This window comes from Pelobates fuscus, chromosome 5 (assembly GCF_036172605.1).
Source record: "Pelobates fuscus isolate aPelFus1 chromosome 5, aPelFus1.pri, whole genome shotgun sequence".
Taxonomy (NCBI): Eukaryota; Metazoa; Chordata; class Amphibia; order Anura; family Pelobatidae; genus Pelobates; species Pelobates fuscus.
The window spans coordinates 269,786,258-269,800,540 of record NC_086321.1 but is presented as its reverse complement, the minus strand read 5'-3'; the positions used below and the strand labels follow the sequence as shown (position 1 = coordinate 269,800,540).

The 14,283-nt window shown below is 44.7% G+C and overlaps 1 protein-coding gene across 1 annotated transcript in view; it reads right to left on the bottom strand.

The window, feature by feature from the left end:
- The window catches only part of ANP32B (acidic nuclear phosphoprotein 32 family member B), a 59,215-nt gene extending 47,305 nt beyond the window's left edge, over positions 1 to 11,910 (bottom strand). Inside the window, exon 1 of the mRNA XM_063455286.1 lies at positions 11,562 to 11,910. Within this exon, the coding sequence (XP_063311356.1) occupies positions 11,562 to 11,615 (54 nt within the window). The 5' untranslated portion in view covers positions 11,616 to 11,910. The remainder of the gene's footprint in view (positions 1 to 11,561) is intronic.
- Positions 11,911 to 14,283: the final 2,373 nt, after the last annotated feature.

Below are 14,283 nucleotides of genomic sequence, written 5' to 3'. Positions count from 1 at the left end.
TTGACAAATTTGCTTGTAATCTAGGAGCCAGGTTTTTCCAACATCCAAAAAAAAGAAAAGAAAAAAAAAAGTAAAAAATTATTACAGGCACACTATAGTCAACCACTAAAGCTTAAGGTAGTTTTTCTTAAGTCTTGTCTGTGCACATTTGTCAATGTAAACACGGTCGTTTCAGACAAAAAAAAAGACAACACTAGTAACACCTCTAGTGGCAATCACTCAGATGGCCTCTAGAGGCGCTTTCTGGGTAAGGGTTGCCCAATTAATTCAATGCATCTCTACGAGATGTTGATTGGCGCATTTTGCTGTGCATGCACAATAGTCTCTCAATGCTTTTCTATAAGGGGAGAAGCATTGGGATTGGGTGAAAGCGTCAAGATTGATGAACTTAGCCATGGAACCAGCAGTGGCGAGACTAGCAGAGTGTGGGAAAAAAGATGAGTAAAAACACCTTTCCCTTGTGATTGGAGAGGGGAAGATCACCTACACAGACACTGACACACACACACACAGATACAACAACACACACAAGTTATAATGTATTTAATATAAATTTGCCCAACCCGGCCTCCCTACCTGTTGGAAGAGCTGGAGTGGATACTGGTGGTCCAGTGGGGCGGTACTGTTCATCTCCCTGCTCAGCCCTCGGGCGCTGTATAGTGAGCTGGGGCCGGAATCATGTCATATTTTTTGAAGAATACAGCTCCCTTGCCACCTCCTCAGTCAGTTAGCCACTTGCCTCCATCCCTCAGCTCTTCATGGTCCATGAGCCGCATGCCCGCCCACGCTCTCCATTAACCGTCTGCCTGCCTCCCATCCTAGGCTGCCAGGATGGTTGCTTAAAAGGGCACACAAATCCCAGGCGCCTGGGATTTGTCGAGCTCGGATCTGGCTAGATTATTTTTAGTGAGTTTTATTTAATATTTATACTGAAGAGGTCATGAACATTTTTTAATTCGGTTTCATAGCTTTTTCCATTAGCAATAAGCAATGCAGGACGTAGGAACTTCATGCTCTTATGCTACAGGTAGTGGAGTGTGAGGAGGCATGGACTAAACACTAATGGCTGTGGCGCACACACACACACGCGCGTACCTACAAAACAAAATACAATGAGCATTTTGCTGGTTCTAAGATTTCCTTTCACAGAAAAAAAATTCAACCTTTTTACTGGAACTCAGACTCACACATACCCAAGTCACTCCATTAGTCTATATTTTCTATAATATAAACTGCTGCCATTCGCATTTTATTTACGGATTTTGTACATTAAAGGGATACTATAGTGCCAGCAATACAAAGCTATATTCCTGGCACTACAGCTCCCTTCTGCCTCCCCCTGCCCTGATGATTAACCCCTTAAGGACCAAACTTCTGGAATAAAAGGGAATCATGACATGTCACACATGTCATGTGTCCTTAAGGGGTTAAAGGGTTAAAAACCCTTTATTTACTTGTCCTATGGCGCCGGGTCACGGCTCTGCCTCCTCCAAAGTCCCCCCGATGAGTGGGCGCTAATTAGGCCTCCTCATAAGAAATCACTGGCTCAATGCTTTCCAATGGGGAAATGGCAGACGCTGGATGTCCTTGTGCAGAGCGTGAGGACATCCAGCGTCAGTTACCGGACCAAATGTCCGTTAACATCCCAAAAGCGCCTCTAGTGGCTGTCTGATAGACCGCTACTGGAGGCAGACTTAGTGTTGCAATGTAAACATTGCAGTTTCTCAATTGTTACTCTAATTTTCTATACACACACACACACACACACACGGATCAAAATTAAAATCCCAACACAAACAACGCTCTCCCCAACTATACATCAAAATGATTTTTCATATTAGCAAGTAGAATCCATGCAGTCTCATTATTATATCTTCTGTACATACTCCCATATTCAACTCTTCTCTATGCCTGCTCAGTTTGCATAATAGATCATCTTCTTAGAAAGACAATTATTAAAGGACCACTCTAGTGCCAGGAAAACACTCGTTTTCCTGGCACTAGAGTGCCCTGAGGGTGCCCCCACCCCCAGGGACCCACTCCCGCCGGGCTCTGGAAAGGGGAAAGTGTTTAAAACTTACCTTTTTCCAGCGGTGGGCGGAGAGCTCTCCTCCTCCGATCCTCCTCTTCTCCTCCCCGTCGGCTGAATGTGCGTGCGCATTCAGCCGGTCACATAGGAAAGCATTCATAATGCTTTCCTATGGACGCTTGTGTGCTCTCACTATGATTTTCACAGTGAGAATCACGCAAGCGCCTCTAGCGGCTGTCAATGAGACAGCCACTAGAGGAAATAGGGGAAGGCTTAACCCATTCACAAACATAGCAGTTTCTCTGAAAATGCTATGTTTATGAAAAAATGGGTTAACCCTAGAAGGACCTGGCACCCAGACCACTTCATTAAGCTGAAGTGGTCTGGGTGCCTAGAGTGGTCCTTTACGGAAGCCTATTTAGACTTCTTTAAAAGTATGGTGGATTTCAACTTATGACATCCAGATGGGATAGCTTTCACTGGTGATTGTTTAGGTTACATAACCATGTACAACCCAAACAATAAAAGGGTTTCCATAAGAGCCATGATCACTTCAACGATTTGAAGTCGTCACTATGCCTGGAGTCTGTATGTGTAGTGTTTCACTTTGAAACAGCACATTCAGAGATTAACCCCTCTGCGGCTGGAGTTGTAACCAACGTTCCGGACTGCCTAACTTCAATTTTGTGCCATGAATGACCGAACTCTCAGGTAATGAATATTGACCACTGCATCTTTAGGCTTCTCCAGCTCTCAGAAACAGGAGGCAAGTCATAGTGGTAAGGGGGAAAAAATGGTTTGCCCCATTACAAGGATCTGAGCTAGAGTATACTTGGCATTATGTCCACTTCATGATGCTTAGAGTAACCATTTAAATCATAGATTATTACATTTAATACAGATGGAAAACAAACAAAAATAAATAACTAAAACACAAAAAGGTGCAGTATGACAATTACCTAAGGTGGCTGCATTTTAGAGAGGATTTCCTCACTAAAAATCGCTAATTGTACCAATTTATATGTATTGGTTTTGAAAATCAAGCCGCAAAATGTAACCTAAAATAACCAGGTTAATACTTTCACACAGTTGGAGAATTTTTCTAGGTTAGATATTTTGCCCTAAATTTAGAAATTCAGGTTTTCAGTTCACAACATTTCAGTGTATAGTAAATCAACATCACATTAACTGCAAACTACATTTGTTTTAAGCTCTGACCTTTGTGCATGATGAATGGTAAAATAAATAAAATGAGTTAATGTAGTTGTTCTGGTTTCTATAGTCAGTCCCTGTAGGCTTCTTAATGTAAACACTGCCTTTTGATTCAATGCATCTCTATGAGGAGATGCTGATAGGCAAGGGTGGTGTTTGGCTCCACCCCCGCCCCCTTGAGATCATCAGAATTAATTACCTCAGGCAATCCAATGGTTTCCTAAGGGAAAGCAAAGCATTGTGATTGGCTGAGATCAACACCAGCAGACTGGAATAAAGTAAGGGGGCCCAAGTAGTGATTTTAACACCATTGGGTCATGAATGCATGTTTGTACTCCTGACCCTATAGTGTTCCTTTGATGTAGTTGTTCTGGTGAGTATGGACAGTCCCTGCAGGCATTTTTACAAAAACATTGCTGCCTAGTAACACCTCTTGTGGCAGTCACTCAGATGGCCACTTGAGATGCTTCCTGGGCTGATGCTTTCTGTGCAGCACTGACATTCAGCGTCTCCACGCTCTGCATGGAGAAGTTAACGTTTCCCCATAGAGATGCATTGAGTCAATGCAGCTCTGAGGAGATGCTGATTCACCTGTCCTTTGGCTCTGCCCCCTTGGCTGAGATAAATCATAATTAACGTTCTCAGCCAATCAAATGCTGCCCGATGGAAAAGCATTGGATTGACAAAGGTAGTCAATTCTGTTGATCTCAGCCAAGGAGGCAGATCGGGGTGGGCCAGCGTCAGCAGACCCGAGCGGCACTAGAATAAAGTTAAGTTTTGCCTCTTTTTCTCTGAGAAGGCACGGTTTATATTAAATAGTTAAAAGGTGCAGCAATGTCATTCTGTATAGTTTAGAAAATGTGCAACAAGCACATTAACAGGTACTCTTTAATGGAACACTGGGTTGGACTACCCGTTATCTGACCCATTCCTCACTATTTTTAAATCTGTCCATTGCTTCTTAAAAAAGTCAAGACTTCTTCCTGATGAAAGACCAGTCCTGGACTGAAACATTAGCTATTAATATTACTTCAAGTTAATAAATCACATTGGCTTAATTTGGAGACCATTGAGTGCTCGCTTAGCGTTAGTTTTTTTGGTTGATCATTGCACCTGGTTGAGGAACTTCAGAACGAATGCAGGGTCCTCCTGGTCCCTTATTTATCTGTATCTGTTTATATGAAAGGCGATTCTATGTTGTATTATGTATACAAGTATCAAAATCGGACAATAAAAAAAAAAGTGTACCCATACTTTGAAAAGACCCCTAAAGGTGACATACCAATTTGTGTACAGTGGCCTCTCGAGTGAAGCGGTACTCAGAGAAACGATGCTAAAACATCCTCATGCAAGAAAACTACCCATCGCTATAAAAAGCTTTGGATTGGAGATATGTTCTCACCGCTTCTGTATTAAAATTTGACGTAAGCACTGGGTAAAAGAATTAACCTGTGAAGGTGAATCTATCATGAACAATTCAGTTTAATCAGCATTCACTTGATGGTTGATGGTTCACAAGTGATGGTTGACAGGAACTGGCATATTCTTGTGCAATAGATGCCTATGGCATCACATTCTGCATGAGTGGAAATATCAATTGAGGAACCTAAAGTTTCATGTGCCAGGAAATAAAGACAAAAGATTGCACTGGAGAAAGGTATAATTTCACTTTAGTATACCTTCCCACATGCCCCACTATGTAAGTGAGCATTTTCACCTTTGCAGCATGCCTCACAACTGACAGTAATATTCTTGCTTGCCATTTGTAACACTGTTATTCATCCCTGACTGAGTGTGATGTTATTTTTTTCCCCCTTAATGGACATATTTTCTGCCAGTTGAAATAGAAAAACAAAAACCCACAATGCCATTAAAGTTGGATACTTATTTTCTGTTGAGTACTGTATGCAATGCAACTGGATGGTATTCCTTTATTGACACAATTTAAAGGAATGATCAATATTCATAATGCTCCAATATATTCAGCAGACCTTCACAATGGGAAGGTTTCAAAGCCGTACTTGGGAGCACTGAAGTATTTGTATTGTGCATGTCTGCTTCACTGTCCAAATCTTAAGGATTTCCTACTATTTATTGGGGTGGTTGAAAACAATATTGTCAGCAGCTCACAAGTCATCTTCAGGTAGGTTTCATTTGATCACTTCTAAAAGCCCTATTGTCACACACTCTTGGCTGACCTCACATAATCCAGGAAGCTACTGTATATCGAATAGTTTACAATAAATACATGATTTTGATTATTACCTAGGTGCCTGAAGATCAGAGATTCCTGCAGAAACCTATAATGCACTTTCCTCGGCTTCCTATTAGTAGCTATACTTGGGGAAGTATAGAGGGGGAGGGGGAGGGGGAAAGGTGCTGGAACTGTTAATACTAACACAAGCATTTTTTATTTCCATTTATAAAATCTGTTAAATAATTACTCTAAAAATATCTTGCCCTCTACATTAATGCAGCAATTTCAATATAGACGTGAAATAGTTGGAGAATGATGTGTACTATTGAACAATAAAATAAAATTTGTTCTATGTGCTCTATTCTTTTATAGCAGTTGGTTGATTTTGACTGTATTCAAAGCATGCTTGAGCTGTGATGTTTTAGCTAAGCAATCCCTTCAAACTACATGTGGAAAGCATTTTATTATGATGATGGAGAACTTAAAATTGCATTACTGCCTGTGACCTTGTGCAAATTGTGTATACTTTCCAGGTCACCAGAAGTGAAAACACTGATGGCAAGTTAATTCCATATTACACCATGAATCTTAGAATGTAATTGCATGTAAACATTCAATACCAGCTCTCTGCCAGTTAATTCAGAGGGCCTGAATAGGACCTTTAAAAAGGAAATTTTTAAATGACTGTGTGCTAAAACTGTAATTTGTATACAAAACATACAAACTCAGCCTGATCAGATGTGGCACTGGGGACGTCAAAAGGTCCTATCTGGGGACATTAATTAGAACACAGTGCACTGGAGACATGGGAGGACAGAATTCACATCACAAAAAAAAAAAAAATCACAAAACTGTTCCCTGTAATGGATTTCTCACAAAATGTTTCTAAACCTTTACCATGATGTACTGCCACGTTATCAAAGAGAATGTAGTTCAGAGGTATCTGTGCTGCCGTAATTTTATTTATTTAAATTGAAAAATGGTTTAAATAAGAAAATACAAATCATCTAGCCTAGCTCACAATACAGCAAGTTAGGGAGATGTAGAAGAGGCACAGCAGACAAAGAGACAGATATAGACAGAGGGGAAGGAGGAGGGGGGAGGAGGACATCATCTGAGGGGAGAGAGAGAGGGAGGTGGATGACAAGCCGCCGTCGCCGCAAAGCGAGCTCAGCGGATACCCCGCGCCATGCCGGACACATACACCCAGCTGGGGCATAATGGAGCCCGGCCGGGGGCACTGCAGCTGGCACGGCAGGAGGAGCCCGGAGAGCACAGCCAGCATGGAGCGGGAGAGGAAGACAGGAGGACAACATGGCGCTGTCTCCGCCTCCCCCAACATGGCACCGGGTGGGGGTGGCTGGATACCCCATGGCTGGCCGCCCCCCGCACACACTGTCTGTATCCAGGGACTCATTCCGCCCATTGTCCCCTCTGTACATACTGCCCGCCCCCGCCCCGAGATTTCCCGCCCGACTGACGGGGAGGAAGAGGAGGAGGAGGGGGAGGTGAGGAAGATGTCGGCCACAGTCCCAGCCCGCTCACATTACATGTCGCACAGCCTCACACCGACACCCACAGCTTATTACGTAATGTGGGTCATAAGACATTATTATTATTGATACGTCATCGGTGGCATCGTACATATACTGCCTGCTAGCTATTGGGGGGGGGGGGGATGGCAGCACAGTATGACGCCAGCCGCGGGGGGGGGGGATGCAGCACAGTGTGATGCCAGCCATTGGGGAGGGACACAGCTCAGTATGATGCCAGCCATTGGGGGTAGGGAGGATGCAGCACAGTATGATGCCAGCCATTGGGGGTAGGGGGGGGGCGGAGCACAGTATGAAGCCAGCCATGGGGGGGGGGGATGCAGCACAGTATGAAGCCAGCCATGGGGGGGGGGGATGCAGCACAGTATGAAGCCGGGGGGGGGATGCAGCACAGTATGAAGCCAGCCATGGGGGGGGGATGCAGCACAGTATGAAGCCAGCCATGGGGGGGGGATGCAGCACAGTATGAAGCCAGCCATGGGGGGGATGCAGCACAGTATGATACCAGCCATGGGGGGGGATGCAGCACAGTATGATACCAGCCATGGGGGGGGGGGGTGCAGCACAGTATGATACCAGCCATGGGGGGGGGGATGCAGCACAGTATGATACCAGCCATGGGGGGGGGGATGCAGCACAGTATGATACCAGCCATGGGGGGGTGGGGGGGATGCAGCACAGTATGATGCGAGCCATGGGGGGGAGGGGGGACGCAGCACAGTATGATGCCTGCCATGGGGGGGGGATGCAGCACAGTATGATACCAGCCATGGGGGGGGGGTGCAGCACAGTATGATGCCAGCCATGGGGGGGGGGGATGCAGCACAGTATGATGCCTGTGATGGGGGGGGTGCAGCACAGTATGATGCCAGCCATGGGGGTGGGGATGCAGCACAGTATGATGCCAGCCATGGGGGTGGGGGGGGGGTGCAGCACAGTATGAAGCCAGCCATGGGGGGGATGCAGCACAGTATGAAGCCAGCCATGGGGGGGATGCAGCACAGTATGAAGCCAGCCATGGGGGGATGCAGCACAGTATGAAGCCAGCCATGGGGGGGATGCAGCAAAGTATGAAGCCAGGCATGGGGGGGGATGCAGAACAGTATGAAGCCAGCCATGGGGGGGGATGCAGAACAGTATGAAGCCAGCGTTGGGGGGGATGCAGAACAGTATGAAGCCAGCGTTGGGGGGGATGCAGAACAGTATGAAGCCAGCGTTGGGGGGATGCAGAACAGTATGAAGCCAGCGTTGGGGGGGATGCAGAACAGTATGAAGCCAGCGTTGGGGGGGATGCAGAACAGTATGAAGCCAGCGTTGGGGGGGATGCAGAACAGTATGAAGCCAGCGTTGGGGGGGATGCAGAACAGTATGAAGCCAGCGTTGGGGGAGAGAGAGATGCAGCACAGTATGAAGCCAGCCATGGGAGGGGGGGGGAAATGCAGCACAGTATGAAGCCAGCGTTGGGGGGATGCAGAACAGTATGAAGCCAGCGTTGGGGGGGATGCAGAACAGTATGAAGCCAGCATTGGGGGGGATGCAGAACAGTATGAAGCCAGCGTTGGGGGGGATGCAGAACAGCATGAAGCCAGCGTTGGGGGGGATGCAGAACAGCATGAAGCCAGCGTTGGGGGGGATGCAGAACAGCATGAAGCCAGCGTTGGGGGGGGATGCAGAACAGCATGAAGCCAGCGTTGGGGGGATGCAGAACAGCATGAAGCCAGCGTTGGGGGGGATGCAGAACAGCATGAAGCCAGCGTTGGGGGGGATGCAGAACAGCATGAAGCCAGCGTTGGGGGGGATGCAGAACAGCATGAAGCCAGCGTTGGGGGGGATGCAGAACAGCATGAAGCCAGCGTTGGGGGGGATGCAGAACAGCATGAAGCCAGCGTTGGGGGGGATGCAGCACAGCATGAAGCCAGCGTTGGGGGGGATGCAGCACAGCAGGAAGCCAGCGTTGGGGGGGATGCAGCACAGCAGGAAGCCAGCGTTGGGGGGGATGCAGCACAGTAGGAAGCCAGCGTTGGGGGGGATGCAGCACAGTAGGAAGCCAGCGTTGGGGGGGATGCAGCACAGTAGGAAGCCAGCGTTGGGGGGATGCAGCACAGTAGGAAGCCAGCGTTGGGGGGGATGCAGCACAGTAGGAAGCCAGCGTTGGGGGGGATGCAGCACAGTAGGAAGCCAGCGTTGGGGGGGATGCAGCACAGTAGGAAGCCAGCGTTGGGGGGGATGCAGCACAGTAGGAAGCCAGCGTTGGGGGGGATGCAGCACAGTAGGAAGCCAGCGTTGGGGGGATGCAGCACAGTAGGAAGCCAGCGTTGGGGGGGATGCAGCACAGTATGAAGCCAGCGTTGGGGGGGGATGCAGCACAGTATGAAGCCAGCGTTGGGGGGGGGGATGCAGCACAGTATGAAGCCAGCGTTGGGGGGGGGGGGGATGCAGCACAGTATGAAGCCAGCGTTGGGGGGGGATGCAGCACAGTATGAAGCCAGCATTGGGGGGGATGCAGCACAGTATGAAGCCAGCGTTGGGGGGATGCAGCACAGTATGAAGCCAGCGTTGGGGGGATGCAGCACAGTATGAAGCCAGCGTTGGGAGGGATGCAGCACAGTATGAAGCCAGCGTTGGGGGGTGGGGTGCAGCACAGTATGAAGCCAGCGTTGGGGGGGGATGCAGCACAGTATGAAGCCAGCGTTGGGGGGGATGCAGCACAGTATGAAGCCAGCGTTGGGGGGGGATGCAGCACAGTATGAAGCCAGCGTTGGGGGGGGATGCAGCACAGTATGAAGCCAGCGTTGGGGGGGGATGCAGCACAGTATGAAGCCAGCGTTGGGGGGGGATGCAGCACAGTATGGAGACAGCCATGGGGGGTGGGGGCACAGTAGGAGGGTCCTCTATGTATTGCTCCCAGGAGTGCAGTCTACTTCCATAACCTTCCCACACACAGCCTATAGCATTGCCAGGAGACAGAATACCTCAAATACATGATATGCCCCTTCCCCAGCTCCCTGTCTCCATGTACACAAAAATCACTTTCACTTCCCGTGCAGAGCAATAATATATAAGTGAATTATATATTGTATTTTGCCACAACCATATTACTTTAATCTTCCCAAATATTTTTAATGCCAAACCTAACTTTACTGTTGACGTCTATGATGTAAACACATAAAATTAAACCTCCACATTGCATGTTATGTATAGGTCATCCACGAGAAGATATTAAAATACCCTGCATTGTTCATGTGCATTCAATCTGTCTCACCGAGTTCTAAATACAATGTGCTTCTCGGGTTAGTCTGTATACTGTGCTAATCATGTAAACCCAGAGAGTTAAGTCCTGATCTGCAAACTGCTTGCTAACAAGGGGAAGGTTAAATGCAAAATGAGAGGGTTTTAGCTTCTGCCCCTAGACAAACACCATCATAACACTGCACTTTAATCCTATAGTAAAAAATGAAATATAACTAAGCAGAGTTACAACACATACTCCTAAACCCTATTTCTAACGTAGGACAAATTGTAAACAAGAAACTGACAGTATTTAAGAAGCAAAGCCCACAGAATGGTGTCATAGACTGCAAGGGTGGAAACAAGACATCAAAGGCGCTAAACTAGCAATAGGAGCCCTGGCTTTAAAATCATGCTTTAAGAGCCCTCTAAACGGCGACCGGTTAACAACAAATTTGCAAAACATGGCTACCAGTGTGCTATCAAAAAAAAAACAGTGAAGAAGGGTGTTGAAAAAGGGAACTTAAAACTCCGAAAACCAATGAAACCATCAATCTAAATCTTATTTTCCATAACGCCATCCCACCTCCTCCTTTCATACTGGCAACTAACTCACTCACACTTTGAATGATCACCCTCCTTGAAAAGATCACCCCCCTAAATAAATAAATAAAAGCAGGGTTTAGAAGTCAAGTTTTACAAAATCTCATTCTCCAACTCAGCATTGTTTTAGAAAGCAGCATAGTGGAGCTAGTGTTTTATTTTAAATTGTATTATTATTATTATTTCTATGCGATCATGTTTCTATTTATTATTAAACATTCCAAATTATTAAATAATTTTGCTTTGATTCAAGTATTTTTTGTTGGGGGCTAGAGGTAGTTAAAAGCCAAATCCTACACCAACCATAAAAAAAAATTACAAAAAATACAAAGACATAAAATCATTCATGTGCAATATCTACATAAAAAACACAACATATAGCTTAATCTGATTTATCGTAAAACTAAAAAAAAAAAATACAAATAAATAAAAGGGTGGCCAAATAACGTTTAGTCGACTCTTTCTATCAAGGGGTGGGTGATCCATAAAAATAGAAGGCAGTCTAAATAAATAAATAACAAACCCATGTGGTCCCAATTCTAGGCAAAGAATAAGGCTAAAAGTAAAGTAAAAGGCATCATTCTTTGCCCAGTTAGTTTGCAGAAAGGCAATAAATAATAACATGACTATGGACAGGCATGCACTTCATGGGGATTATGCGACGAGCCCAGCCATTTCCATTAAATAGATAGATGTGTTCTATTTCTATAAACAATATTAAGAATTAAAGAACGCTTACATCAGACGGCGTTCTGTTCCTTAGCTCCAGGTGAATTCTTCTTTTCATGTCCATCTTCTTGTTTTCTTTTTTTTTCGTGATTCCCCCTGGAAGATATTATTTTCCTTTTTTTTTTTTTAAATTAATTCTTGGCTAGGTGTTCTCGTTGAGAAATAAAAAAAAAAAAAAAAAAGTTTGGAAGGGAGGGGGTGGGAGCTTACACAGTGCTCTGCTTGCAAAAGAGCAGCCCGATGTGTCCTTAATGGAGGGAGACAATCCGAGCGATCTCTCTCTGTATATAGGAAACGTGTTGGAAGCTGCTGAGACCAAACGCCAAGTTACTCGCAAGAGCGAGGAGGAGAAACCATGGAGGGAAAAAAAAAGGCACTGAAATATTTAAAAAAAAAAAAAAAAAAAAAAAAAAAAAAAGCTTGTTGGCACTGCCCCCGGTGGTCACAGGACGTCATTGCAGCTTAAACAAGCAAATGCTGCAGCAAAAAGCAGAAAGCAACACTGACTGGGTGGAAAAAAAAAAGACTTGCATAATAAAGCCATGGTAAACGGCTTATTTTGCACATTAGCAAATAAGTGCTTTTAGATCCTACTTTTTCTTTTCCTCCCTGGTTAACAAGGTGTGAGTACAAGATGGGTAATACTAGAGTTACATGTTTGTATAGTAAGGTCAGGAATCAGGAAGCAAAAAGGAGTGGCATTGGAACCCAGCATTAATTTATAAAAAAAAAAAAAAAAATACAATAAAATGTTTTCCTTATTACTTTCTTTTTGTGACTGAAGTCTATTCAAGCTTTATTTACAAAACCGTGGATTGTAAGGAATTGAACGGCAAATTGCTATGGCAAAAATACTGATTTGGAAAAACAATTATTCAACACTGTTATAGGCACAGCTTGATTGATTTAGCTTAAATTTTGCAGGTCGGATTTTAATTTTGTATTAGTGAATAGTGTTTGTGTTTCTAAGCCAATTTGAAATATCTAAAACATCTAGGGTTTGTTTTGAGTGTAATGTGGTTTTGGGAACATTTTGTGGTTTTGATTTTTTTTTTTTTTACTTAATTTCTATTTTAGGTTAAATTATTGTGCAGTATTTCATTTTGAAATTACCGTATAAAAGTTTGCTCTCTGTCATCGTACGTTTTAAACCTGTCACCATTGCCTGATGCAGGCCCTAGACTGTTTGTTTTCCATGTTACCATACGCATTCACTAAAGTGTGAATTGATAGGAATTCAAAGTGAATTTCAAACTTTAAATCAAAATAAACCAAACTGAAATCATAGCTGACTTGGAAAATCCCATTAGGGCTATTGTGGCCTAAACTTTAAACTTTAAAACTAATTCTGAATTTCTTTGAATTCCTAACAATGCACACTTCATTGAAAAAGCCTTTATATCTATTTAGGGTAAATCTTATTATCTATTTGCAACCTATCTAATGTTTTTATATTTATTTAGCTCACTATTTTAGGTTTATTACCTTTTGTTGTAGGTTTACTCAGAATGCTCCATCTACTTATCCAGTAAAACCAAGGAAAGTAATTTAATGTGCTGTTTCCTTAACTTATTATTTAACCCCTTCACGCCACCACTAGTGTATACACAATTTTAATTATTGCAAACCAATTTTGTGTGCAATAGCTGCCCATGCAGCAAAGCCAGTACTACCATTCAAGCGCATTTACTGTTAGTGCAGGCAGCACCTCTGGCTGGGAACTGCTCTCTGCAGATGCTCCTTCCCTGTCAGGTATTGGAACGGGGCAATCAGAGAGGTTTGCACCCACCTGGAGGTGCAGATCCCACTGGCAGGCCACTGGACCACTAGTGAACCTACTGAATTACCAAGATTAGAGCCCCCTGACTGCAAAAAAGCAGGACAGGGCATTAGCAAAAAATACAGACTTGAAATGTGTGGAGAGGCTGCATAGAAAATATAGTCTCCTCACACACAAACAATCTACCCCCAACTTTCCCTGACAATTTTAGTCTCCCCCCCACTCGGTCACCCTTTCACACTCACTCTGTCACACAGTGACCTTGTCACACTCATCCCCCCTTACAATCACCCTGCCACATTCACCCTCATACACAGCAGTCACCTTCATAAATAGGCAACTCCCCATAGACCGTAACCCCCATACACATAGTCACCCCTCACACACAATCTTTCTATAAATAAAACACACACATGAAGAACACAAACAGCCCCCTCATACACGTAATACACTGCAATCAGGTCCCACACACACATACACTTCCATACACATAAATACAAATGCTCACAGAGACAAACCCAGATATTCATGCCAGACACAGTCATGGATTCACATACACACAGATATACACTCATATATGCACAAAGATACTCACTGCCAGACAAACACTCACAGGCACATACACACTCACACAATACCAGACATGTACATACTCTGATTATGTGTGTGCATCTGCAATGAGTGTATTATGTTTATCAGTGCCTTTGTGTGTGAACGTATCAGTGTGTTTGTGTGTGTGCATCAGTGTATATATACATGTGTATCAGTGTGTGTATTTGTGTGCATGTATTTGTATGTGTGTGTTCAAAGAGACAACATGGCTGCAATGTGAGGGCAATGTGGTGTAAGCAATGTCATGGTAATGTGACAACATATACAATATATGTGGGGGTATATATGGACCCACAAGGTCAATACTGTCAAAACTGCAGTCCATGTCTGGTACATGATT